Source organism: Hippopotamus amphibius, chromosome 3 (genome assembly GCF_030028045.1).
Source record: "Hippopotamus amphibius kiboko isolate mHipAmp2 chromosome 3, mHipAmp2.hap2, whole genome shotgun sequence".
NCBI lineage: Eukaryota > Metazoa > Chordata > Mammalia > Artiodactyla > Hippopotamidae > Hippopotamus > Hippopotamus amphibius.
In genome coordinates, this window is record NC_080188.1 from 138,845,776 (window position 1) to 138,873,725 (window position 27,950).

A 27,950-nucleotide genomic window follows, 5' to 3' on the forward strand; every position below is an offset into this window, starting at 1 on the left:
GCACCTGCTTGAGGAGGCCAGTTGGGTCTGTGAAACAAGCGAGCAGGAGGGAGCTGCAGCAACGCGGAGAGGGGCTGAATCTGGACGTGTCCCACGTGAGCCCGCAGAGGCACAAAGCGCCTGTAAGAACTGCTCTGTCTCAGGGAACGCCACTTCCACTTTGTACAGTGGAAACTAACACAACATTGTAAAACAACTATACCCCAATTTAAAAAATTAAAAAAAGAAAGAAAAGCCTGGAAATTAAAAGATGGAAATTGTTTGCTAGTGACAAAAACAAAAAACAAACAAAAAAGACTGAGCTGTCTGCCAGCAAAGAGAGACAGTGACCACAGATGGCTCTGGGGTAGCTTCTCCGACATCTGGGAAATGACGTTGAATGCTATGACTTTGCTAAATACATAAACTCTAAGCATGTAAAAGATATATCAAAGTTGCTAATATTTCCATTTAAAAAAATTTATTTCTGTGAGTTCCCTGGTTGCCTAGTGGTTAGCATTCTGGGCTTTCACTGTGGTGGCCTGGGTTCAATCCCTGGCCAGGGAACTGAGATCCCACAAGCCACGCAGCCAAAAAAAAAAAAAAAAAAAGTATTTCCACAGATATTTGATGCATGTCGTTAGAGGAGCCTTGGAGGCTACAGTCACACATGACAAAGAGGTGTCTTTTCAAATCTTGCCCTTACAGACCATGATGAGAATTTGCTATTTGTAATCCTGGGCTATATACAAAAGAATGAACAACTGGACATTTAAAATTAACCATTTTCAGTTTAATAGATTAACTAGAAGTGTGTCTGTTGCAATATGTGCCATTTGGATATTGAAATTTTTTGATCTGATACAATTTTACATGGGCTGAAAATAAACAGGTTAAGCTAAAACAGCATGAAAGGCAAAAGGAATTTGTATGAAGCTGGGAGAAAGGAAAGCAGGACACTACCGACCCTTTCTAATCCTCCAGAAAGAGGAGAAACCAACAGGTCTGGTTCTGTGTCTGGAACAGAAGGGAGGATGTAGGAACCTGGAAGAGACTGCCTATAGAGAAAGGTTAATAAGGGCTAATCACAAGAGAATGAGTCTTACTAACATCCTCGTTCTCTTTCATGAAATGTTAGAAAGGATTGTCCAGGATATTAACTCTCATCAGGAATTTGTTTCTTTGAATATCTTGCATGTTTACCTTGCCTGATAGAATTTTTTCCCATGATGGGAGACTCAAGAGTGTTTGAAACCATTGGTCTTCTGTTAACTCAGAGCTTGAGTACCACCATTCCTGAGAGGAGACAAAGAGAACACAGAATTCATCAGTGCTCCTCAACTTGTGTGGTCAAGGGTGGCCTAATACCAGCAATGGTCAAATGTCCTTGAGCTTTTAAAACCAGGTGAACCCACGGACAAACAATGAATTTTGTTGCCCAAACTAGGATACTGAAACATAACTCTTTAAATAAACACATACACGTGTTCATTCATTCACTTATTCAACAAATACTGAGTCTAAGGCACTGTGCTAGGGGCTAAGTGGTCTTTGCGTTCTAGGAGTTCACATTCTCGTGGGGAGGCAAGACATGCACACAAATGTAACACAAAGTGGAAAGTAGTGAGGCCCGTGAGAAGGTGGAGATCTTGCTGAAGGGGGGGTGGGGGGGAGATCCTGGGGCGGGGGGGAGGTCCCATGAGGACTCAAAGGGGAAGAGGAGGTGCAAATACCTGACCTATGGACATGTCACCCCTTTCCATAAGAGTCTAGAAAGGCCTCTGATGGCCTTCCACACCCGGTGAAACCCAACCAGGCAGTGGGCTTCTGGGGCTCCTTCGCATCCCCCGTGATCATCCCCTTCCCCAGGTTGCTAGCTGATGCTACATACTTTGCTAATGTTCAGCCAGCATTTCTCCAGCACATTCCCTTGTGTTTCACAGAGCTGTAAGGCTGTGTTCAGGAAGAGGTCACAGTTCTGCCCATCTCCCATTAGTATACAGACATAGGCCATCAGGTGGTAGAGCCTTGGGTAGAAGACAGGCCCGGTGGTATTTTGAGCCACCATATTCTCCAAGTTCTAAAGAGAAAAGCAACATATCAGAATCAGAAAGGGGGTCCTTGACTGCAAAGATATTTCCTTCTCAGATGATTCGGGATTATTTTGTAACAGGAGGGAAGGGGGCAGGGCACAACCTTTGAAAGAATGACATAGTCTGAGGACATGACACAAACTGATTAGAACCAGATGGGTCCAAGATGGCAGACAAGTCGACTTCCACTAGACCCTGAGCCTCAGTAATACAACCGTAAGGATCAAAAAGTGAGCGGTGGCCCAATTCCTGGAAATCCCCGCCCCTTCCTGAAATAGCTGGAATACTCCTCCCACTCGTTAGCCTATGAAATTAGCCACCCCTATAAAAACTGACAACCCCATGCCCTGGTGCCTGTCTCACCTTCTGAGATGGCCCACACTCTGTCTGTGGAATGTGTTTCTAAATAAATCCACTTCTTACCTATCACTTTGTCTCTCACTGAATTCTTTCTGTGATGAGAAAACAAGAACCTGAGGCTTCATTAAATCCTGAAACCAGGTGTGTGATCTCAGTTGGAAGACCTTGCGTTTTGGCCAAGCTCGAGTCCCGGCCACGTGGGTTCAAGTCCCAATCTGAGGTACATGGTTTCAGTTTCAAGGGTATAAGCCATCAAGTGAGAAAGCATTTTACAGAGACATACACAGAAAGTAGTGGAGAGAGATGATGAATGTCAGGTGGAGTAGCCCCAGTGGCCTACCCAGACCAAGAATGTGATATGGGTGGGCTCATTAACTCTTTTTGGCAACTGCTTTTTAAAAATGAAACCGAGTAACTGCTGAGTTTATGATTAACCAAAACTTCTCTATCCAAAACTTTATTCTCTTTCTTGTCCTGCCCCCTGTTCCTCCCCAGGATTGAGGAGTACAAAGAAGGGTGGGGGGTGGGGGAGGCTGAAACTAAGCAGGACCCTGCAGGGCTCTCCCACATACAAAAGCCCTTCTGTGTCCCTTGTTTCTTGTTTGTAGAAAAAGGCTTTGGTCTCCTAGGTCTTCCCTGAGTTCCAAAGGGCAGACATAAGCAGTTACTATTCGGGAAGTGAGGGGATGAAGAAAAACAGTCAAGGAGCAATAGTTCAGGGATAAAACAGAGTCCCAGCTCCTCCCCAAGGGATGTACATAACAATCTGAAACATATCTTTGAGTTCTTCTGCAGGAACAAAGACCCCCACCCAAGCAGAGGATGGTGACTACATCTAGACTACAAGATACAGACCCTAGACAGGATAGAACCAGAAGATTGATGATTAAGATTCCCAAAACACAGCCCTGTTACCTCACCACCAGCCAATCAGAATAAAGTCATGTGCCCTGCAGCCCTTACCCCAAATGCTGCCTTTAAAAACCCTTCCCTGAAAGTCACTGGGGAGTTTGGGTCTTTTGAACATGAGCCACCCATTCTCCTTGCTGGGGCTGACAGTAAATGCTGTACCTTTCTTCACCACTACCTGGTGTCAGTAAGTTGGCTTTGCTGTGTGGTGGGCAAGCACACCCAGGCTCAGTTCAGTAACAACAACAAAAACCACAACACTTTCTTTTGATTACTAAAGCGATATAAGTTCATTTTCAAAATTTAGAGAATTATACCTCAATTGAAAAAAAATATGTAGACACTAGAAAGGGGGAAAAACAAACAACTCAGAATTTAGGGAAGAAATGAGGACAAGAAAAAAAAATCTCTTAGATACACCCTCTTCTGCTTTTTTATTTCTTTGCTGTGGACAGGGAATGTTCTCCACCATTGCAGTTCTACAAGAATCAAGCCGTTAGCCACTGCAGCCACCCATTGATGGTGGGCCTGAGAACAACAGGAAGCATTCTGTTTCAGATACTGGCCATAGATAAGATACATATCTAAGGAATAATGTCGGTGAACCCAGATCCTTGCATCTTGCATACACAGAAAAGTGCTAAAGTCATTAACTTGAGATGTCTGTTCTTTGTGATTAGCAGTAATCTTTTGATGTTCTTCCCAGGAAAAATCTCATATGTATCCTGTCTCCTTCCTTACTTCCTCAGAGCAGTTACTCAAAAGCTATCTGAGAGGCTGTCACGCAGGCTACAGCTATAGTCCTCAGTAATATTCCGGAAGAAACCTTAACGTGGCTTTTAGGTTGTGTGTTTTTCTCAGTCGACACTGCCTATCGCACGCACACACACACACAGCCCCCACCCCCCGCCACAACTGGGATCATACTTATCACCAATATGGTAACATTTTTTTCTCATTTAGCACCACGTTATGAACATTTTCCAGTGACATGATTCTTTTACATCAGATCTCACAAATTCAAATGCTGACAGAGCCAGGCAAGAAATATAAATAAGAGGCTGAATGTAGCAAGATAAGAAGCAGAGGGGATTATGTCATACTGGAGAGGGTATGCCCTAAATGTCAACCCTCACCAATTCCAGCCAATAGCTACTCGTTAGGATTGGGGCCTAGAGTCACCAGATACTCCAATTTTTAAAATAAGAGACAGAAATTCAGGTTTTTTTTAAATGTGAAAATATCCCAATGTTTAAATATACCATTTCTGACTTAACCAATATTTTTGAAAGGCATATAATTTTTATTTTCCTCTAGTTTTTTTTTCCCTAGTTTTTTAATACTATAAACCTGAGATCAACATCTTTACAGGAAAATTTTTTTTGCCATCTGATTATTTCCTTAGGATAATTCCTAGGAGGGGAATTAAACGATATGCATATTTTAAAGATATTTATGCATTGTGCCAGAACGCTCTCTAAAAAGTTCATGAGAGTCCTTCAGAGTATGAATATGTCTTCTCTCATGTCTTTGCTAATCTGATGGTCAACAAAACAATGTCATTCTTTTATTGCATTTACTTCAGTATCACAGAAATGCATTGAAACATTGTTTTCCTTACTAACCTGTTATATGTTTATCTTGTCTATCAATTATTTATTCAAGAAATTAAACATCTACTGTATGTAACCAGGCAGGACCCTATGGGGCCTTCTTGGAAAAGACCGCTCCCACCATGTCCTCTGCCTGCCTTTTGCATGTAGAAAAGCTGTAGTCTCCCAGACCTCCCCTGAGTCACAAAAGCCTGGCTCAAGAATTGATGATTAAAAGGATATGACTGTGGAGTGACAAAAATGGCAGTTGGGCCAGGTGAACTGGTAAAAATTTAAACAGTACATCAGCCGTGTGGCAGTCACAGAATCTTTAGTTCCTCCCTGAAGTAACTAGGTAACCGTACTTGTTGCACATTTCCTGAGTTGTTTTATAGATGCTAAAACTCCCACCAAATGGAAGAAGTTAACTACTTAATCACCATGAGATGTAGCCCCCAGACCTACTGGAGCCTGAGGATTGATGATATTAACCCCTGTGACACTGCCCTGTCACCATGCCATCAACCAATCAGAGAACTGTGCACAAGCTGATCACATGCACTGTGATTCCTCTCCCTTACCGTGCCTTTAAAAATGCTTCCCTGAAAGCTATCGGGGAGTTCAGGTTTTTTGAGCATCAGCTGCCCCAAACTTCTTGTCTGGCACCTCACAGTAAACACTGTACTTTCCTCCACCACAACCCAGTGTCAGTAGATTGGCTTTACTGCACATGGGAGAATGAACCCAAATTTGGTTCAGTAACGTGCAAAAGGCATTGCTCTGTGTACTGTGGGAGATACCAAGTTTGATTTTATGTTCTTTTGTGTTCTTGTATTCTACTCCCCACCTCTACCACTCCCTCCCGTTCCTGGGCTTCCCACCTCTTTCCCCTTCTGGAACTCAAATCACAAACTCCTTGAGGACAAAGACAACATTTTCCACATCTTTGTTGTAATCCCAATAGCACCTACTGTGTTTTTAACCTGTACTGTCTTTGGGACAGGTGCCTTTTATCACTAAACTACTCATTAAAGAGGTGCTTCCTTTTAACCAGCTGATAATTTATCTACCTGGATTTTCATATATCAGGTTGGCCAAAAGTGTGCTACCCCTTTCTTAGCCCTCAATATTTAACGGTAATAATGACAGCCAACTCATTGTCATATGTCATGTGCCTGGTATTTGAAAGGAAAAAAAGAATGTTGGAATAAATTAAATCATGTTTTAGGTGGTACAAATCTATTTTTTTTTAAGCAACATGAAGTTAAGCATGTTTTAAATCCCTCATAAGTAATTTTCTTAAGGAAAGACATTTGCTCTATCAGATTACATGAAATAAATTTCATGATACATAATAATTACGTCATATGTAATACATAATAATGACATAAAACAGAATGTTTTATATCACTAATTTCCATATCCTGAATGAGAACCAGAAGAATGTTTTATGAATCGGAAATATAAATACATGTTCTATGTCAAAGAGCACATACCTCTAAGCAGTGATGACAGTGAACTTGTGTGTTTTTGGAGGCAGTGATTTAGTCAGCTGGTGTGAACAAACTGCAGGAAGAGATGCTGAGGCTGAGTGTGGTATGAGAGTGGTAGGGAGCGGGCTCCCATCTGGGCAAATTTAAGACTTGTCTATCCAGCAAGAGTGAAAAAGACCCAGCCCATAACAATGCCTCAGAAGATTAAATGAGCTACTATTCTTCACTGGTCTCAAGATGCCTTGTTTTGGAACATTTTAATATCTCTGAAATAGGGATGTGCCTTAAAATCGTCAGCATCTAGATTCTGCCAACAACCTGAAGGAACTTGGAAGCAGGGTCTTCCCTAGATCATGAGAAAATAGCTCAGCAAACACCTTGGTTTTAGCCTCGTAAGACCCTCAGCAGAGAACCCAGCCAAGCCTGTCCAGACTTTTGACTGCTCAGCCCAGAGATAAGAAAAGAAGTGGTGTTTAAGCTGTTAAGGTTGTGGTACTTGGAGAGACAGCAATAGAAAACAAATTCACCTGCATTCAGTTTTTAAGAAAACAAGGCAAAGAAGTGTTAAGATGACCCTAGAAGTTCAGCCCTTCATTCTCTTAGTGGGGCTGGCCCATGCTAGGCTGTAGACTTTGGGAGGCAGGTACCAGGTTTAATTTGCTCACTTTTATACCCCAACACCTAGTACTGGATGCTTCCTACATATCAATTGAATATTTAAAATTTCTGTGTGCTAAGATTTATCTACCAAGATGTTTATCACAGCAATAGCAGTAAACTACTACAGAAAATTTCTATCTAAGAATAGTTTGGCAATACTATCTAATATTATATCTATAAGATAAAATACCAGGCTTCCTTTTAACTAGTGGTGCAGAAAACTATTTAATGGCAGGGAATTATTCATAAATATATCTTATTTAGTAGCAAGTTTTAAAAAAATGGAAATGCATGCACAAAAACAGAAGAAAACTTGGAAAGTGTTATCTCAGTATGTATAAAGTGGTTATCTCTGAGTAGTAAGGTTATGGGCAATTTACAAATCTAATTATGGGGAGGGAGTTGCTTTCAAAATCTTATACTATAAACACATGTAACTTCTGTTAATCAGAGAAAATAATTATCACAGGAGGTAGAGAAAAATCCGTTTAAGGCATGACTTACCCGGGAAACCAGAGAGGCCTCACCTTGAGTAGGTCAACTCCAGTGTCCTGAGCGTTCTCTGATTGTTCTTCGATTTGCTTTTGAAGGTAGAGAACTTGCCCTTCCATGTACCTGCTGATGCCTATGCAGTAAAGAGCTGTCGGGGTTCTTCTTGACACTAGACTTTTGGCTCTATTGGAAAATATGTGAAAGTTGTCCCATTCCTGGAGTCTGGCATACCTGCAACACCACAGAAGAAGAAAAATCCCTGTCACCCTGGGAATGGGCTAGTTTTCTGAAATGGGTCTCTCTAGAGGTGTAGCTCATTGTATGCTGGTCTCTGGAAGCCTGCAACTGACCTATTCAGGAAAAATTATGTGATATGGAGCAATTGATTTTTGGATTGTAATTTTTCCCAATGAGTTTTATAATGAGGAGATTTCTATTCAAATTTGAAATTGCTCTAGTTTGTGGCACTTTATATATGAATGTCTTCATATTATCATTAAATCTCATCACACAATCTCTAAATATTGGACAATGACTACGTATATAATTTGAGACAGGAAGTAGAATAAAGAAAGACTTTCCGTCTTGGGGATGGCTGTGGAAGTAATTCTGTCAATGATCTGGAGTCTTACTATTCATCTACGTCCTTGAAGCTAAGGCCATAGCTGCAGGCTTCTTGAGTTTAAAATGTAATGGGTTAAAGAGATTAAGCCTAAGGCTTCATGGGTTAATGGGATACAAGAAGCCTGCTTCTTCTACCCTCCTGGAGTGTCCTTCCATGTGAGGGAGTTCCATTGGTGCAAAGCTCCACACTCCTCTCCCTGCCTCACTCACTCCTCCAATGATAAAGGAGTGACTTAGTTGGCTTGTGACTTTGGGACAACAATTAGGCCGGTGAAGCTCTTTCATCTTGAGAGCCAGTGAGACCCACAGGGAGGGTGGTACCGCCTGCCTCAATGGGGTGGGAGGGGGTGGAGTTTTCTAGACCTGCCTGCTGCGTAAGTCTAATCCTGGGGTTCAGTATTAGGAAGCTCACTATCCTGCAGATATAAGCCATATCCTCCAACATTGGCTCTATCAACAGTGATTATGGGGACTTCCCTGGTGGCGCAGTGGTTAAGCATCTGCCTGCCAATGCAGGGGACACGGGTTCGATCCCTGGTCTGGGAAGATCCCACATGCCGTGGAGCAACTAAGTCCGTGCACCACAACTATTGAGCCTGTACTCCAGAGCCCACGAGCCACAACTATTGAGCCCATGGGCCTAGAGCCTGTGCTCCACAATAAGAGAAGCCACCGCAATGAGAAGCCTGCAGACAGCAACGAAGACCCAATGCAGCCAAAAAATAAATTAATTAAAAAAAAAAAGACTTAAACACACTCCCCCCCAAAAAACAGTGATTATGACTGCATCTTGGGGTTGGGGAGGGGGTAAGTAGTGCTATTTATTAGTCTCCCTCAAACCCCCAACACTTCTCAGAAGCAAGTACTCTTCTCTTACTCATCTCTGTATCAGCACAGCATCCTATGTGAGCAGTAAATGCTTGCTGCATTGAATACAATTGAAGCGACATCACTTTTCTGGCCTGGGTTGAGGGGGATGAATTAGGTGATCCCCAAGGTGGCTTTCAGTGTAAATCTGCTCTGTCACCTTCAATCTGTCTTCGGTATAAATTAGAAGTACTTTCCCTTTCTTTTCTTTCTTTTTTTCAGATCTCATAGAACTCTTCCAGGATTCAACATTTTCGAATTTGGGAATGTAGTGGTATGCAAACACATTGTTACCAGATAGCTATACACGAGTAAAGTCCCAGGAGGATTCCACTTTGGAACTTGAGTATTCTGTTGTCTTTGTTGTGGTGTATGAATTCCAAACATTCATCAAATGACCGATAAACAAAGCCTAAAAAAAGAGAGAAACAGGAGGGCTTGGCTGGTAGATTGGGGGTGGAGGGCTGCCGTCATCTTTCTGGCCTAGTAGCTCCCAGGAGAATTTCCCACTGTGAGGAGAGGGCTCGGTCTCTGATTACTTTATGAATCCAAAGGGTCACACGGGTTACATCAACCAGGCAACTGCACTGCCCTGTGTTTGCTTTTGTGGAAGTTTATGTGTATAAGGTACAAGTCCATAGTATCACCCAGGCGGGAGTGAGGTTTAAACTAACCCTCCCACCTTGGGCCCAAGGAATCAGCCTCAGTGCAGCCTGGGACTTCTGAATCTTCCCATCCATGCTTCCCTTGCTGGCGGCAACATCCGCATCCCCCTTTGAAAGTGTGGGTGGGAAAAAGAATGCCCAGGTTGGCCCCTCTGGTTTAATATGTACACTGGGGCCTGCCTACCTGGTGTAACCTGAAGGTTATCAGGAAGGAACTTGTTTTCCCAATCACCAACAGCTACCAGTGCCTGGATCCCTCACCATTAGCAGCCCTATCCTTCATTTTAAAGCATGAAGTCTCTACATCTATCCTGCTAAAAATTAAACATGTTAGTAGAAGGCACATAGTAAGACACTGTCAGTCACTATCACTTGTGTGACAAATGATCTGACACTTTAACTGGCAGCTTAAATTCTAAATTCTCTTCCTTCTTGGTCCCTTACAATCCCGGTACCTTCTAGAGGTTCCTCAGCTCAACACCAGGCTCTCCCTTCCCTGTCCTGTATGTCTTTCTAGCCAGAAACCCAATGGTCTCAAAGCCCCAGCCCTGCCCACTGCCACACCACATCAACACAAGTGTCACACCCCCAGTTTCTTATAAATTCCAAGGTCATGCTCACCAGAATAAAGCATGATGTCCAGGCAGACAAAATAGAAAAATGCCCTGCTGAAGATGTGCTCTTCTGCTATAGAAATATCCCACAGCCACCCCAGCACCTGAATCAGTTGCTTGTATCTATGGAAGAGAAAAGGTGGTAAGATTAAAAAATGATGGGGGGGGGGGGGGCGGGGGGAGTAAAGGAAGTTCCGTCCTAGTCTCATTCCCGCCCAGTAATTCAGGACCAAATACGATCCTTAAACAGACTTCAAACCCACTCCTAAATCTCAGATTGGCTTTGTTCAAACTGTTCTTTCATGGACCCCTTGAACAGGGTGGCAGAGTCAGGCCAAGTCAGCCTGGGCCTCTGGTCCTGGTTGCTATTCTCTGGGCGTTTGCCTCTCCTGTGAGACTGTTCCCTTTCTGCCACCTGGCAGTGGCGGAGGCCTGGTTCCCACAGTGGGGTGACTGACCCTCCTCTAGTCACTGGCCAGAGCAACCAGGTTAGGGATAATGCCTGTGAAAGAATTCTGTGAAAGAGTAGCGATAGCCAAAGGATATGATTATCAGTTACATCAGCCTATGGTAAACCCTACTCCCTTCCCCACCCTATGGCCGGGGTTAAGTAAATGCAGAACATTCCATTAATATGGCTTTCTTCCTCTAACTTTGGAAAATGCCTTGAGATAAATACCTGTTCCTCAAGAAGAGGGATTTACAAAGCCAGCAGAGGACCAGATAGTGTTTGTTGGGATTCCGAAGCAATGCCCACATCTTGTGGGCTCGAGAGCCTGGGAAGAAAACAAATTCCAGTATATTTCTGGGCATCACTTGTATCTGCATGTCCTTTCTTGACCAGCCAGCCCTTACCTAAGTCAATGGCCAAGTCCAAGTGACCCATAAGAAACTTGATATAGCTAAGTGTATCGGCCACGTAGGTCATGATTTCAAAGCCCTCGTGTTTCAGGGGGAGGTTGAAGATGTGCTCCATGGCCATGACCTCATATTTGAACCACACGCCCTGGTAGCCGGCTAGATGGTGGTACATCGAATAGTCCAGGTAGGCCTTAATGATCTGAAATGGCAGGAGTGGAGGAGAGGAGGAGAGACGGGGCAAGACTGGGATGGAACCCAAAGCAGAAAGCCCAGGATATCACCCAACATCTGCCAGTAAACACTGATTTATTAAGCTTGGGAATGGAGCTGGACATCTGGCAAAACCATGGGCTTAGATGCAGAAATTAAGCTGAGTTTCTGCCACCTATTTAATGCATGATCCAGGACCAGCTCAATGGCCCCTTTGGCCCACACAGAGTCCTTAAACAAAATACAAGAATTTTAATTTTTGTGAAAAATAAAAGCACATATGTGGATAGATGACTGCATACCAAAAAGCCTGGAAGGACTCATTCCAAACTGTAAAAAGCAGTTACCTATTCGCTGCAATTGGAGGAGAGATTTGAAGGACTTTCTACTTTATGAATTTCTGTGATGTTTAGTTTATTGTTATAACAAGCATGTATTACTTTTGTTATTTAACAATAAAGGAAGGTTGCTTTGGTTTTGTTTGCTTTCAAAAAAAATGTAAGGACTAGTTCTAAACTTAATTGGGAGATTGAAAAGAAGTTGGTTACTCTTTAAACAACTCTTTAAAATGATAAAGTTGCTTCAAGGTATAGAGAAGGGGGAAGAGAAAATAGTTCCTGCTAGAGACACAGTTTATTATTAAAAAGAAAAACACCCAAACCTCCACAAAACCCAGAATACATATAAACTGCTTTGAAAAATACAAACAGGAGAAATATAGAATCCCTAATGGTAGAATGGTGGGGAGGCATTTAGGGAATTCGTTTATTCCTTGTCTAGAACACGTTTCAAGATAATGCTACCAGAAAGGGAGAAATGGGAGTGGAAGAGAGAGGATTGTTGGGCAAAGGAAAATCAAAGCTGTAATAAAGCCTAGCTCTTCTTGGACTTGGAGCAAGAGAATTGAGGCCAACTGCTTTGCTTTATGGGGAACACACAACACTCGGAGGTTATGTGATTTGCTAGTGGTCACACCACAAGTAGGTGGAGTCCTGGAAACGCCTCTCTTGGCACTGATTCTGGTTCTTGCTATTATCCTACACTGAGTATCTCATCTGCTCTGAACACCCAGGGGAGCCCTTTCCCTCCTCTTCTGCCCTTAGGCACAGCCATCTTGTTAATAAGCATCTTATGATTCACTTTCCAGTTTTGACTTTTCCATTTTAAGTCTCCCCTGCCTCCCAACTCCACCACATTTTTAGGAGATAGCTCCAAGGGCGAAGCAGAAGTGAGGCATTTCATTCGATAAATATTTGTGGAGTACCTATGATGTGCCAGACACCATTCCTGGAACTCAGAGCATGAAGAGATCAAAGGTAGTTTCATAACATAAGAGTTATTTGGGTCAGGAAAAATAGTGAAAGAACTTGAAATGGGCCAAAACAAAAGAAAAATTCAGTGGGTGTCCTGTCTAGCTCACTCATCAAGGTTATCTCTGCCTTTCACTGTCTTTGGGCTACTTTACAATTCTGTATACAGTAGAAAACCAGTAATAATGTAAATGATTCTTTTTCATAGAAAAATAAATATTCGGTGGAATACAAGTGATTCAATTCTTGCCCTGTGCCTAGACTAGTTTTGCATACATTCATAAATTAAATTCTCCTGGGAACTAGTTGTAACATCTTAATAGTTCTCTCACTAACTTTAATGAGCTTAATAAAATCTTTGATGTGTGCTCTTTTACATTTTTGTTTTTTTTGGCCATGCCACTCAGCTTGTGGGATTTTAGTTCCCCGACCAGGGATTGAACCTGGGCCCTTGTCAGTGAGAACACGGAGTCCTAACCTCTGGACTGCCAGGGAATGATTTTATCTTTTTAAAAAGAATCATCGGGACTTCCTAGGTGGCTCAGTGGTTGAGAATCTGCCTGCCAGTGGAGGGGACAGGGGTTCTATCCCTGCTCCAGGAAGATCCCACATGCCTCAGAGCAACTAAGCCTGTGCGCCACAGCTATTGAGCCCATGTGCTGCAACTATTGAAGCCCATGCGCTTAGAGCCTGTGCTCCACAGCAAGAGAAGCCACCGCACTGAGAAACCCGCGCATAGCAACAAAGAGTAGTCCCCGCTCACCGCAACTAGAGAAAGCCCACGCGCAGCAATGAAGGCTCAACATAGCCAAAAATAAAATAAGTAAATAAACCATTAAAAAAAAGTTATAAAAAAAATTATCCTTTTACATTTTCCTTTTTCACTCTTATTCTCTTACAAGTAAAATGTGGGATTTTCCAAGGAAGAATTATGTGACGTTACAAGGACGTGAAAGTAGAAGCAGATTGAGAATCTAGCTGTCTTCTGTGAAGTCAGACATTAAGGCATTTGCAAAAAATGTAATACATGCCATTCTCACTACATGTTTTGTTTGAGGAAATAGAGTTTTTTTTCGATGAAAATGTTAATTATGTTCATGTCATGGGTTTATTTTCTTTAAAAAATATTTTTAAAGTATCTCAGGTTTTGTTTCTTATATGAAAATATCAATAGATACACCCCATAAAAATATATGAACCCATATAAAAAGCTATCTGAGGTCCTCAATTATTAAGATATAAGGGGATCCTGGCACCAACATGCTTGATGACTACTGGCCTCTGTGGAACAATCCAGCCTGGAAGCCTTTTATTATATCTTCATGATTTTGAATTTTGATTGGCTTTCACTAGGCTTTTCTCTCCAAGTGAGATTCAGAAATGTAAAAAGCAGCCACAACAATACCCTACCTGGAAATCATCTTGAGTTTCCAGTGCAGTATTCACTTGCATCAGAGCTGCCAGGTGGCAATAATACTTGTAGTGAAAAAAATAATTTAAGCTATAGATCTGCCACAGCAAGGAGAAGCAAGTGGTTTGCTGGTAAAGTTGTGCCAGCCTCTTCTTCCTATTAGATAAAGTACACACAGAGGACATAAGAAGACGACATCGTCACCAGCATGCTTGAGGGAAGTGCAGATGCAGAGTCCTCACTACCGGCTTGGGGGTCAAGGCAGACTTGAGTTTGAGGTCTGTTTCCTTTACATGGAAATTAACAGGCATGTTATTTTTTTTTTTTCAGTTTCAGCAAGTAGTATTTTTTTATTGACATGTAGTTGATTTACAATATTATGTTAATTTCTGCTGTACAGCAAAGTGATTCAGTTATACATATATATCCATTATTTTTAAAAAATATTCTTTTCCATTATGGTTTATCACAGGATATTGAATATAGTTCCCTGTGCTATACAGTAGGACCTTATTGTACATGCACATTAATTTTTATGAAGCACGTTTTCTCCACTGCAAAATTGGGGACCATAATACCTACTTTGTGATGATTAATTAAGATAATTTATGTAAATCACCTGTCCCCATCAGGTCACTGCCATTTAAATAAAATTATTTTAAAAGCACATTTATATCATTTTTCACATTTGAGACTGATGACAACCCTGTAAGAAAGGAAGGAATAATTAACCCCATTTTACACACGTGGAAGGTGAGACTCAGACAGGTTAAGTAATTAAGTCAAAGTCACATAGCTAGAACGTGATGGTGCCAGGACTCCAGCCTTGGCCACCTCCAGCCCGGCCAGTCCAGTGTGTCATTTCCTCTGTTACACACTGTTGTGGGGAACGAAGTCTCAGCTCGACAAAGGAAATGAGCATTTTAAACAATTCCGTTCTGCTGTGGGCTGAATGCATCCCCCCAAATCCATAGGTTGAATTCTAACTCCCAAAAGTGATGGTAATAGTAGGTGAGGGTGGAGCCTTCATGACTGGGATTAGAGCTCTTATCAAAGAGACTCCACCGACTTCCTGGCCCCTTTCCACCATGTGAGGATAAGGACAAGAAGTCCGTGACACTGAAGAGGGCCCTGGCAAGCTGGTACTAGGACCTCAGACTTCCAGCCTCCAGAACGGAGAGCAATAAACTTTGTTGTTAAGAAGCATACCCCCCCACACCCCCCCGACCCGACACGCCCCCCCCCCCCCCCCGCCCCGGCCTGTGGTGTTTGGTCACACCAGTCCCAACAGACTAAAACACGTTCTGACAATGGAATGGAGTGGAATGTCACTCGAGATGGTGAGCTTCCTGTGCTGAATTATTCAAGGGAAGGATGCCTCACCACCTACCAAGAAGTTTGGGGTCTCCGTCTCAGTCCCACCAGTCATTTAGCTGATAATGCAGCCCCCAATCTTCTCTATTTGTGATACAAATGGGATCCTAAATGGGCTGCGATATTAGTAATTTAACAAAGCAAAATATAATTGGAAATAACGATCAAAAAGCAGATTTTAAATAAAGATGAGAAGAAAGGAAGAAAGATATCCTAGAGATTCTTAAGAATTCCAGGTGCTTTCAGTTTAGACATTGATGACATTCATTCTGTTGTGGAAATTATTTTTTAAAGGTTCTAAGGAAACATGGAGAAGGTAAAATCCCTCATGACGTAGGGAGTTCGTGAAGCTGTAGAAACTCTGACGTCAAGTGTTGTTTCTTAATGTCCTTATTTATGAGATGAGAACATTTTGATTGGAGAGCATTTTAAGACAACAGTAGCTTCTTGCTGACCATCACTTTTTCCCCTTCTCCTCTCGTGCAGGCATTTCTTATTCCTTTTACAAAATGTGGCTGTACATTAGGCTTGCCAGATTTAGGGAATGAAAATATAGGATGCTGGGTTAAATTTGAATTTCAAAACAATTCTTTTAGAATGCATATGTCTTAAATATCTTGTGTGATATAATGTATACTAAAAAAAAAAAATCATTCATTATTGATCTGAACTTCAGATTTAACTAGGCATACTTTATTTCATCTGGCAACCCTCCGTGTGACCCAAACTCAGTTCTCTCTTACCTCTCAGAGAGATCTCTGCTGAACCGTTCCCCGCCCCTCCCCCTCCTGCTGTCTCCTGAGGCAGCAGGCTTAGATTCTCAGGAGCCCGTCCCCAGCCTGCGAAGGGGCTCAGCTCCACCTCATTTCCATCCAGGCTCCCCCACAGTCAAGGGGACATTTCCAGGAAACTAGGGAAGGCAGTTTTTGGTGGGGTTGCAACAGAATTGCCACAACTTGCTCATAGAAATAGATATTTCCATCGCAGGCAAAACCTGTAGGAATATTGCAACTGGCCTCTCCCAAGATGGAAGAGATCTTCTGCCTGCTCTGCAGATCCCCGACTAGGTGGCATCTCTCTTGGCATGAATTGCTAGATAGGTGGAATATATCTTTTAAACTTTTATTGTGGAAAATTTCAAACATGCACACACAGTAAAACAGAAAAACATAATAGACCACATGTGCCCAGCATTCAGCTTCAACAGCGAGCAACATTCTTATTGCATCTGTCCTTCTACTCACTGTTTCCCTCCCCTACCCCAGCTCATTACTTTTTACAGTTCTTTGATAGATAAAATTTACATACATTGAAATGTACATATCTTAATGGTATAATCTTGACCGATGGATACCCCATGTAAGCCACATATCTATAGAGATATAAAAATGGGTGGGCTGTTTTGCCTTTTGGCAGATGTCTTCAGGACCTGCCATTTTTCTTCGGGGTAGGGGTGATACCCAGGGTTTTAGCACTGAATTGGAAGAGGGCTTGTGCCTGCGGCTCTAGGAACAGGTGGTACAGATTCCCACTGGAACGTGGATGGCCAGAGGGGTTAGTGGGTGAGATGAGTAGCGAGGGGCATTGGCGCTCACGTTGCAAAAGACTCCCTTAAGATTTTGTCACCTGAACTCCCTTTGGCAAGAGCTGCTTGTTAAGTTGTTCTGAGGCAACCCGGCCCTGGCCTGGGAGCCCCGCTCCCACTGACCGCCTCCCCCACTGGGGAGCCACCAGGACTCCTGGTGCCCGCTAGAGGCCCAGGCTCTGGGGGCTGACTGTTGGACTATGTGTAGGTCTCCCTCCTCTAGAGAGACACCCACCTCTCCCCAGCTCCTTCCTTACCCTGGAGGTGAGCTCTCTTGGGCCTGCTGATTCTGATTCACATAGTGAAAGTGTCTGTTTTTTTCAACATGAGTCTGGAGAAACAAGGAGATTAAGTTGCAAGGAAAGATTCGATTGAGGAGCTTCAGGGCCTTCCTCAGCATTTTCTTGGCAAGCACCATCTGGCCCATGTTGAAACAGACCTACAAGGAGAAGAAAGGGGAAGAAAGGAAAAGAAGAAAAGCAATGAGTCCAGGCTTGGTTGGTGTATTCCGAAAATACTTAGTTTAGGAATCTTATTAAAAAAAAAAAAAAAGGTCATTTAAGGCCCGGAAACAAAATCCCCCCGGTGCCTGGCACAATCTGAAATGTTTCTTGGATGTATGCTTGCAAGGATGGTTGAATGACCAAGATTTTGTATCCTCATGGTCCATCATCTACCTCTGAGAAAATGTTCACCTATTCCTGTCCATTTTTGGAGGTTGTTAAGACAAATATTTCATAAAGCTGTCAACCAAGAGGCTAAGGAAGATCTTGCTGCAGACAAGTGATGGTGAGGAGGTTTGAGTCTCGGGGCTTGGGGTTCTGGAGTCTTGGAAAAGATCTGTGGCAGAGGATGGGAGGAGGATGTAGAAAGTATAGGGATGACTTTCACTACTTCCTCTCTGTAAAGCCCCAGAGATAAATAACAGATGAATCATGTTTTTAATGGTTTTTTTTTTTTAAGATACAATAAACTGCATATATTTAGAGTGTACAATTTGGTATTTTTTTCTCTTAGTAGTAATGAATATATGGCAATTCCAGTCTCCCAATGCATTTTTATTGGTTTCTTACCTGACCTTTGAGGGTAAGAAAGGTAGCCCACTCAAAAGTCTTACTCCAAGATACTTCCTTCTTGAGAATTTTCAGCAACCTCTCTCCCTCATTCAAATATATGTAAGCCTGCAAACAGCACAAGGAGTAGAAGGTGTTGAGGCATCAGACATCGGGACCACAGAGGGGCCCTTGCCCCAGACTCTACTGAAGGAAGAGAAGCAGGACCACTCTAGCTCCCACCTCCATCTCTACCTTCAGCTCCTGATCAGAAAGGACTTTTAAACTCTAGACAGAAGGAGTGGGGAAAGTTCCTGCTGAAGGTACGGGTCACCTTCTTGTCCCTCTTGATCCATTGAATCTCTCATTCTGGAGGATGAATCTAGAAATCTCCTCCTTTCCTCATGTTGTCAGGTAAGTCACCTTACCTGAAGTTTTCCCAGGGCAATTTCCCTCTTTGAGTAATTCCATCCCGAACCTCCCTATTTCTCACAGCTCCTGACAGCATCCCCACATCCATGAGAAGCCAGCCTCTACTTTTGGAGTGAGTTATGAACCCCTCCCACTTCTTTTGCCAGGGCCCTCTTTGGGGGTGGAAGAGGAAATTAAGACCTGAGTAACCTTCCTCGCTTCAACGTCACATGACCTCATTAAGAGAGTCTTGGCACATGTGAACACCAAGGAAAGGTCGGACGTGAAGAGTAAATTAAGGTGAGGTAATGTCCCCAAGTCTCAGGCAGCCTAAGGGGTATGTGTGGGAGGCGGAAAGAGGGAGACAAGATTTCTTTGCTGAGGGGGGCGGGATGCAAATGGCACATTTTGGAACCCTGCACTGGGGCCCTGCTTCAAATGATTGTTTTCCTACAGCCTCATCACTCTGCATAGTGAGATGAGGGTGAGCAGAGGTTCAGCAAGCTGGCCCCCAAGGCTACCTATACTTTCTGTTCCTGGGACTCACTGGACACATCCCCCCCTTCTTCACATATGTGTATAAAATATGCACAGGAGGATTTCATTCATAAATAGTTGAGAGAACCAGAGCTTACTGGCATTTTTAACGTTAAGATTTTATATAAATCTAAGGTGTGGGGGTTAATGAGGCCATAACTGTAAAATCTAGAACAGTCCACCCGGGCGCGCATGCAGGCTGGCAGCCACGGCTACTCGGGTGTGGGAAGTGCTTTCTGAAGCTGGCTGGAGTCGGATGAAGCAAGGCCCAGAAAGGCGTTTCCTCAAGTGAGTTCGTGAGAGCTCAGTCAGCCAGCTGCTCTATGAAAAGTGATCTAAGGTCAAATAAGTTTGAGAGAAAAAAATATGTCCCAGTCCTAGCCCAACCCTCTGGGAGATTTCTCTGTCTTAGCATATTAAAGCCCTGAAATATCTGTAGTACAGAGATCTATTTAGCTTTATTCAGTTCAGTGCTTCCGAACTTACTTAACAATAAATTCTTTTATTTCGTTATATGTATCAAACCCCCATATTTCTGAGGGCATATTGCCCTGGGAGCTGATTTACAATTATCCTGAAGAAATATTCACTACTGCTTTGGTGGCCTACAGGTATGTATGATAATTTAGTAGAAATTACATGAAGACCAAAGTGAGTGAGCCCCTTCAGAGATCACAAGATTAAAACTAGATTTGTACTTATTCAGAGACCTACAGGTATTTGTGCTGACAGATATCTGGGGAAGACAGAGGGCAAATGCAGCCGGGACATTACTGAGGAAGACGCTACTGAAACTGGAGAGCTGAGACTAGGGTCCCAGGTAGGTAGACAATTCATAGCAAGTTGCTAATGGTGGCAATATTTAAATGATGTATAATGGTAGTTGCGGTTTGTTCTGACTTTTTCTCAATGTCAGATCATTTCCCTTCTGAGTAATTTGATTTTCAAAGGAAGGGGGTGCTGGCAGGAATCAAGAACATGAAGTCATAAAAACAAAACAAAACAAAACAAAACAAAACAAAACAAAACAAAACAAAACAAAACACTAGCACTTCCCTCCTGGCTCTGTGGTCTGTAAGTTGTCTCAAGGGTGGTGGGGACCTGGGTAGAAATAGCGTACCATGTAATTATCACCCAAGATGAGATAAGCAGAGGCAAGTTCTAGGAAGTAATATAAGGCTTTGTTGTTTTCTCCCGAAGCCAGAAAATGGTGAGCCAGAGGCATGATGACAATCTCTAGGATCTCCTCACACTGGCAAGATTCCAGAGGAATGATGTCATCCTCAGATGTCCTCATTTTTGATATAATGATATCAAAGAAACTCAAGATCTTTTCTCTTATTTCTTCAGAACTGTCCAAATGCAGAAATAAATAAGAGTAATAATTGTAGTTACAGTATAGTATTTGATATGAAAATATCTTTTTTTTTTGAAAATATCTTTAAACACAAATAAAAGAGCAAGATAAGAAAACCTAATGTAGATTTCTTCCATTTGGTGGTGGTTTTAGCATCTGTAAAACAACTCAGGAAGTGTGCATCAGATACTGTTATCTAGGTACTTCAAAGAGGAGCTACAGCAGAAGCTATGGGGCGGGGGCGGGGGAGGGGAGGGGGGTCTGTCCTGGGAAGGGCCCATAGGGTCCCACTCCATTACATACCTACTGACCAAACTCACCACATGCACCCTCTGACTTGCGCCTAAAAGACCCAGAGTACTGACCAGACAAATGACTCTAACAGTGTTCTGAATTTAATGCCAATTGTTCACGCTCTACCTCCTACACAATTATAGAAGCCTGTACCTGAGATTTTCAGAAAATATTTCATATCTCTTAGAAGTCTCTATTCTGGAAAAGGTGACCTCTTCTTCAGCTGAAAAATAAACAAACAAGTGAGTTTAATGGGTCATTGAAATGTTCGTGTGGTAGAGATGTCTGGTGTTCCCTGAAGCATCCTGGTCCCCTTCCACAATAAAGCTGTTGTTGCCCAGCCAGGATCTACATTTCCCAGTCCCCACTGCATCCTAAGTGAAGCCGTGTGGTTAGTTTAGAAATGGGATTCCGTCAGAAGTAAGATATGTCACCTCTGAATTGAGATGGTTAGACACTGTCACCACCTTCTCCTTCCACAGGAAAACAAATTAACTGTGGGGATCTAAGGGATAGCAAATCCACCACATAGTCAGGGAGCCTGTGTCCCTGACTGGGTACAAGGCATTTGTCAACATTCTCATTGGATCATTACCTGGGCATTAAAAAACTGTCATTCTACTGTGTTAACCCACAGAAATGCTGGGGTTTGTTTTAGATGATAACATTATCCTAACTAATTCACCCTGCAATAATTCAAACTATGAATTAATCATGCTGAAAAAAGTGACGTCAGCTTCTAATGGAGAAATATAGACATTTAATGGAATACCCCAAAGGGCTAATGTAAGGGCAGAGAGCCTTAAATTTAAACCTTCAGTCTATCTAGACTTCAATAGGTTAGAAAATTCCATAATGATCTGAAGACGGAAAACAAATGAGGATTGTTGAATGTAGCCACTTCTCCATTCAGGGAGAAGGAAGAATCCTAGAGAGAGGAAGGGACTTGTCTCAGGTCATGTATCTGTTTGTGATGGAGGCCTGACTCCAAGGTGAATGCATTGTTCCACAGATCTTTTAATTTATAAAATGCGGTTTGAGCATCTATTGACACTTATCACCTTCTTCTGAAAGCCTTCTGTGCCCTTGCCCTACAGAATAAGTGCACCAACTTGCCTGTGCCCACTGACCCCACGCAGACCTCTATCATTATCCTTTATCACACTGTATAAGGATTAACTTGCTCACCTCTCCTAGTCAGCTATCTAGTTTATCTCTAGTGACTAGGGGCTGAATAAATTGAATTATGCCTTTATCCTCCTACTTCTCTAAAACTTTCCTGTCAAGGTTACCAGTGACAATCAAGTTGGCAAATCCAAAGGTTACATCTTTGTCCATGTCTTATTACGCCTCTTGGCAGCATTTACGACAACTGACCACTCGTTCTTTTCACTGGCCTTCATAACACCCATTCGCCCGTTTCCCTCCCTCACTGGCTGCCCACTTTGCTGGCTCCTACTCCTCTATCGATATCCCAAATGTTGGTAAGCCTCGGTTTGCTTGTGGGCTCCTATCTCCGTCCAAATTTCTCACTAGATAACTTCATCTGCCCATGACTTTAAATTCTGTTTATATGACAACGATGTTTGGCTTTACATCTCTAAGGCCTGACATCAGCTCTTACCTACCAACTCATACATCCAAGCGTCTCCTTGGCAACTACCACTTGGATGCCTAATTGCAAAATAAAATGATCCAGACAGAACTCTTGAATCTCTTTTTCATAAACCGGTAACCACCAACGTTCTGCCTCTCTTAGAAAGCATTACTACCACATTCATTTTCTCAAGGCAAAAACCTAGGCAACGGCCTTGATTCTTTTCTTTCCCTCACCCCATCCCCATTCAGTCCATTAGAAAGTCCCGTTGACTCTACCCCAAAACATACCTGAATCTACCTTCTTCTGTCAATCTTTACTATAACACTACCCTAGTCCATCACCAAATTTCATCTAGACAAGCGTGAAAAACTGATCTCCCTTTTATTCCTATCCTCTTCAATCTGTTTTCTATAGGGAGTAAATTTTTAAAAACATGATTCAGATCTCTGTGGCAGAAACTGCTGGTTTCCTATCTCAACTTCCACTGTCCCTTTTCTCCTTAGGAATAGAACTCAATTTTACTTGGGGAAGCTACACTTCCCAACCTCCCTTGCAACTGGATATAGCCATGTGACTAAGTATTGGTCATTGAGATATAAGAAGGAGTATTGGGTAGGAAGAATTCTAGAAAACTCCTGAAAAGGGAATAGGCACCCCTTTCATTTTTTGGTTTCTTTTCTTCTCCTTCTAGTGTTAAATGTGAACACGATGGCTGGAACTCCAGCCACCATTTTGAACCAAGGGTCTCCGATGATCAGGAAGCCCCCATACCAGTTCCAGTGATGAGACCAGCATTTTACACAGAGAGAAATGCATTTAAGAAATTTAATAATAAATTTAAGCCACTCTAGCTGGGTCCTTGTTATATGCAGCCAATACTAATTCTAATCAAAACTTCTCCAGTGTATTCTAATCCAGTTGGAATAAAATTCAGACTATTTCTCGAGGCCTACAAGTTCCCCTGATGCATCTATTAATTAATTTGTTTATTGTCTATCAGCCTCCATTAAAATTCAAATATATGAGAATAGACACATGTCTACCATTTTTACCACTATATCCCCAGTGCCTAGATCCCTGCCTTACACATAGTAGATACTCAATAAATGCATGTTTGTTGGGAAAAAAAATCAATGAGTAAAAATAAAATGCTATTCCTTCTTCAACATCCTATATATTTTGTTTTATACTTCAAATTGTAATAGTGATAGAATGAGATGCAGTGAAAAGCAATATTGGCTAAATAAAGCAAATAAATTCAGGATATATAAGATACGATTTTTGTCATATCATTTACCCCTTGGGTGAATCATATTATTTTTAGGTCTCAATTTTCTTCATTTATGAAGGAAATATATTAAAAGCTCCCTACTTCAAAGAGGATCTGTAAGAATCAAAAGAAAAAATATACAGAAGGCTTGTAGGTTCTCAGAAGAAAGGAGAAAAGCAAAGATAGTACTTGCTTACCTGTGGTTTCAAAGACTCAGAAATAAGACTTCAAGCTCAAGGTGAAAAAACTGACCTCTTTTATTTGTCTCCTGACCTCCAAGTCCAGGAAATTTTACCCCATTAAAATGCGAATAAAATAATTTTTAAAAGCATAAACTCACAATGTACAGAATGGAAGGCATCAATTCCTATCTTAGGGCCTACCCTGGCCCTCCCCTCTGCCTAGAGTACTCTTCCCCAGGCAGCCATACAACAAAATCCCTCCCTTCCTTTGCTTTTCCATGAATCTCACCTCCCACTGAGGGCTACCCTAATGAATCTGCACTCCTAATCTCTCTTGCCCTACCCAACATTCTTTTCTGGTTTTCTCCTTGGGATCACTTATGCACACTACAGAATTTACTTCTTTGTTAATGTTTTTTCTCCATTGTCTGCTTCTCCTCAATAGAACACTGTTTTGTTCCCTGATGCATCTCAGGTGCCTAGAGCAACTTCTGGCACATATCAGAAACCCAATAAATATTTGCTGAGTGAGTAAATGAAACACTGAATGAGATTTCAATGCATGTCGAGAAGATCAAGAAATGAGAGGAGTGGTCCCTGAAGAAATAGTTGGAACAAGTGGAAGGAAAGAGCCCAGGAGGAAGCCCATAGGCTGTCGATCCCTGGAATGGATCAAGACTCAGAAAATAAGTTTTTAGGAAAGACAGGAGGGTTGATGAGAATTGAAAAGGGAATCAACTCCTCACTATCTGATTCATACCTAATGCTGTGTCCTCAAGCATCGTATGATATGTCTTTCTCCAGCATTACTTGAAAGCATACCTCACGCTTTGGGAGATTCAGGCGTAATGGACAGAGTGTCCAACCAAGGTTGAAGCAGGATATTATAAAGAAGACATTGCAGGAAGAAAAGTTTCCTAGAAACTCTAGGAAAAATAATTTTTTGTTAAGAAAATCAATTCACAGTATATTACTTAGTTCTGTAATGGAAAGCATTTACATAGTCTTAATAATGTAAATACTTGATTGATTTATCTAATGATAGTACTATAATGATTTTGGAGGAGAGGTGCCCAAGAGTGGTGTAATAGAGTTAAATCCTCACCTACCATAGCAAGACTAAAACAGATGATGTCAGAATTCAATTTTTTAAAAAGTAGCATTAACAAACCACTTAGTATATGGAGGTAATGACTAGAAAGAACAGCTAAGTTAAAACTGTTTGCCTCTGAGAAGAACTACTGAAGATACATATGCAGGGCAGTAGGTCATGGGACTATTGCTTGTATGGCAAAACTTTCAGGAAACTTAAAAAATGTCCTTATTTAAAGATGTCTAGTTGATACCCTTTTATTTTATTTTTTTTATTTATTTATTTTTTTTGCTGTGCATGGGCTTTCTTTTAGTTGCGGTGAGTGGGGGCTACTCTTCATTGTGGTGTGCGGGCTCCTCGTTGCCATGGCTTCTCTTGTTGCGGAGCACCAGCTCTAGGTGCGTGGTCTTCAGTAGTTGCAGCACATGGGCTCAATGGTTGTGGCTCATGGGCTCTAAAGCGCAAGCTCAATAGTTGTGGCACATGCGCTTAGTTGTTCCGCGGCATGTGGGATCTTCCTGGAGCAGGGCTCGAACCCGTGTCCCCTGCATTGGCAGGCAGATTCTTAACCACTGCGCCACCTAGGAAGCCCGATACCCTTTTAAATAGGTGAAAAATTCTTTTTTTTAAAAAAGATTTATTTTATTATTTATTTATTTGTCTGCATTGGATCTTTGTTGCTGCGCATGGGCTTTCTCTAGTTGAGGAGAATGGGGGCTACTTGCATTGCAGTGCGAGAGCTTCTCATCACGGTGGCTTCTCTTGTTGGGGAGCACAGGCTCTAGGTGTGTGGCCTTCAGTAGTTGTGATGCGTGGGCTCAGTAGTTGTTGTTTGCAGGCTCTAGAGCACAGGCTCAGTAGTTGTGGTACATGGGCTTAGTTGCTCTGAGGCATGTGGGACCTTCCAGGCCCAGGGATTGAACCCGTGTCCCCTGCACTGGCAGGCAGATTCTTAACCACTGCGCCACCAGGGAAGCCCAATAGGTGAAAAATTCTGATGAGGGCAATAGTTGAGCCCTGGCCTCACTCAAGTGGAGGTGCTGATGAAAGGACATCAGGATTACTCAGAGCTATCTGGTCACATATGCTCCAGAGTGAAACGGTTAAGGAACGTCAGAGAACCTGAAATAACTGGAGTTGTTTCCTTTGGTGGCCCTAGCCAGACTGCTTAAGACCAACCAACTGCTGAGACTGACCTGTCTGCTAGCTGCCACCTGATTTTACCCCTCATCAAACAAATAATTAAAATATACATATATAATATTATATATGTATTTTACATATAATTTGTTTATATATATATATAAACAAATGAGTATATGAAATAAGACTCACTGATCCCACAGAGTTGGGAATATAGTAAGTCCCTTACATATGAACAAGTTCTGTTCTGAGAGTGTGTTTGTAAGTCCAATGTATTCGTAAGTCCAACAAAGTTAGCCTAGGTACCCAGCTAAAACAATTTCGCTATATAGTACTGTACTGTAATAGGTTTTAACACTTTTCACACAAATAATACATAAAAAACAAATACACAAAATAAAACATTTTAAATCTCACAGTACAGTACCTTGAAAAGTACAGTAGTATCAGCTACATCACTGCTGCTTTTACGCTTGTTTCTGGACATTCTGGGCTTGAAATAAAGATCCTGTACTACTGTACTCTATACAGTACTGTACTGTAAAGTACACAAAAGCACAACCACTTGTAGAGGATGCGGGCACATAACAATGTACGCCAGACAGGTGAACTAACTTACGTGAAAGTTCACAACTTGAAAGTTCACAACTTGAAGGTTCATATGTAGGAGACTTACTGTATTCTTTCCCTTTTCTCGTTTTTTTTTTCTTAAATTTTATTTATTTATTTATTTATTGGCTGCGTTGGGTCTTCATTGCTGTGCACAGGCTTTCTCTAGTTGCGGTGAGGGGGGGCTACTCTTCATTGTGATGCATGGGCTTCTCATTGCTGTGGCTTCTCTTGTTGCAGAGCATGGGCTCTAGGTGCGTAGCTTCAATAGTGGTGAGACATGACCTCAGTAGTTGTGGCTCTCGGGCTCTAGAGAGCAGGCTCAGTAGTTACGGCACACGCACTTAGTTGCTCCATGGCATGTGGGATCTTCCAGGACCAGGGATGGAACCTGTGTCCCCTGCATTGGCAGGTGGATTCTTAACCACTGTGCCACCAGGGAAGCTCTTCCTTTTCTCTTATCTCTGTCAGTTGACTCTCTCCTATTAACGCTTTTATTGGTTCTTTGACTGTAGCCCTGTGTTGGGATCCTTCACTGATGCTCCCTTGACGCAGTCAAGCATCCTGAAGAGGATACACAGTACCTCCTCAGTTCTTGCCAAATCTCCCTCAAAATCCTGGCCCTCTCCACACTCTTCCTTATTTTTATGTCTTGAATGTGGATGAAGGATCCAATGTTATAACTGATTCTCAGCTCTTTCCTTCATAGAGTCTGTACATCCATCTATTTACCTCACTTTGGATTGCAACATCCATTGTATCTTGGTGCTTGGAACAAATTTCAATTTCAACATCACATTACGCATGTACCACCAATAGTATAATAATAACACATTTCCAATTTTGGAAAAAATATACTGCATGAGCGGAAATGTAGTAAATACTAGTAATATACACTAGGCTCAGCTACATGTGCATTTCTCTGACATCTTCCCTGCCCCAGTGGGATGAGACTACTGCTGAATCTCATTATCTTTGTGCCCACGACCTCAGGGACTTGAAATCTTCATGTATAGACTCTCTCTCTATGTATAGGCTGTGTCTCTATGTATACTGTCTCTCTATACATAGACTCTAAGGTTCTGAACTTAAAGCCTGATCCCTCTTTTTTTCAAAAAGGGAGATTGGCAAGGGTTCCTGCAGTGTCAATGATAGGCTTAAATCGCAGTATGAAGCTGCTTTCTCCCTGATCAAGTCTTGCAAGGGAATCACCTTCCTCACTCTCTGATTCATACCTAATGCTATATCTATGAACCTCTTCCAATCTTCTTGGCCAGTATTACCCAAAAGCCCAGTCCTGCTC

General features: G+C 42.2%; 1 protein-coding gene and 1 long non-coding RNA gene across 2 annotated transcripts in view; one reads left to right on the top strand and one right to left on the bottom strand.

Moving 5' to 3' along the window:
* Positions 1-1,113: 1,113 nt before the first annotated feature.
* The window catches only part of ADCY10 (adenylate cyclase 10), a 78,743-nt gene continuing 51,906 nt past the window's right edge, over positions 1,114-27,950 (bottom strand). Inside the window, exons 21-32 of the mRNA XM_057727542.1 lie at positions 20,904-20,973; positions 20,220-20,451; positions 18,173-18,280; positions 17,357-17,538; positions 14,140-14,296; positions 11,204-11,408; positions 11,028-11,124; positions 10,356-10,471; positions 9,364-9,481; positions 7,614-7,809; positions 1,871-2,059; positions 1,114-1,275 (exon numbers count right to left, since the gene is read on the bottom strand). Coding sequence (XP_057583525.1) covers positions 1,114-1,275; positions 1,871-2,059; positions 7,614-7,809; positions 9,364-9,481; positions 10,356-10,471; positions 11,028-11,124; positions 11,204-11,408; positions 14,140-14,296; positions 17,357-17,538; positions 18,173-18,280; positions 20,220-20,451; positions 20,904-20,973 — 1,832 coding nt within the window. The remainder of the gene's footprint in view (positions 1,276-1,870; positions 2,060-7,613; positions 7,810-9,363; positions 9,482-10,355; positions 10,472-11,027; positions 11,125-11,203; positions 11,409-14,139; positions 14,297-17,356; positions 17,539-18,172; positions 18,281-20,219; positions 20,452-20,903; positions 20,974-27,950) is intronic.
* Positions 19,521-20,385, top strand: LOC130849016 (uncharacterized). Its single transcript, XR_009052651.1, has 3 exons — positions 19,521-19,710; positions 19,806-19,919; positions 20,300-20,385. It is a non-coding gene; the product is annotated as an uncharacterized LOC130849016 (long non-coding RNA).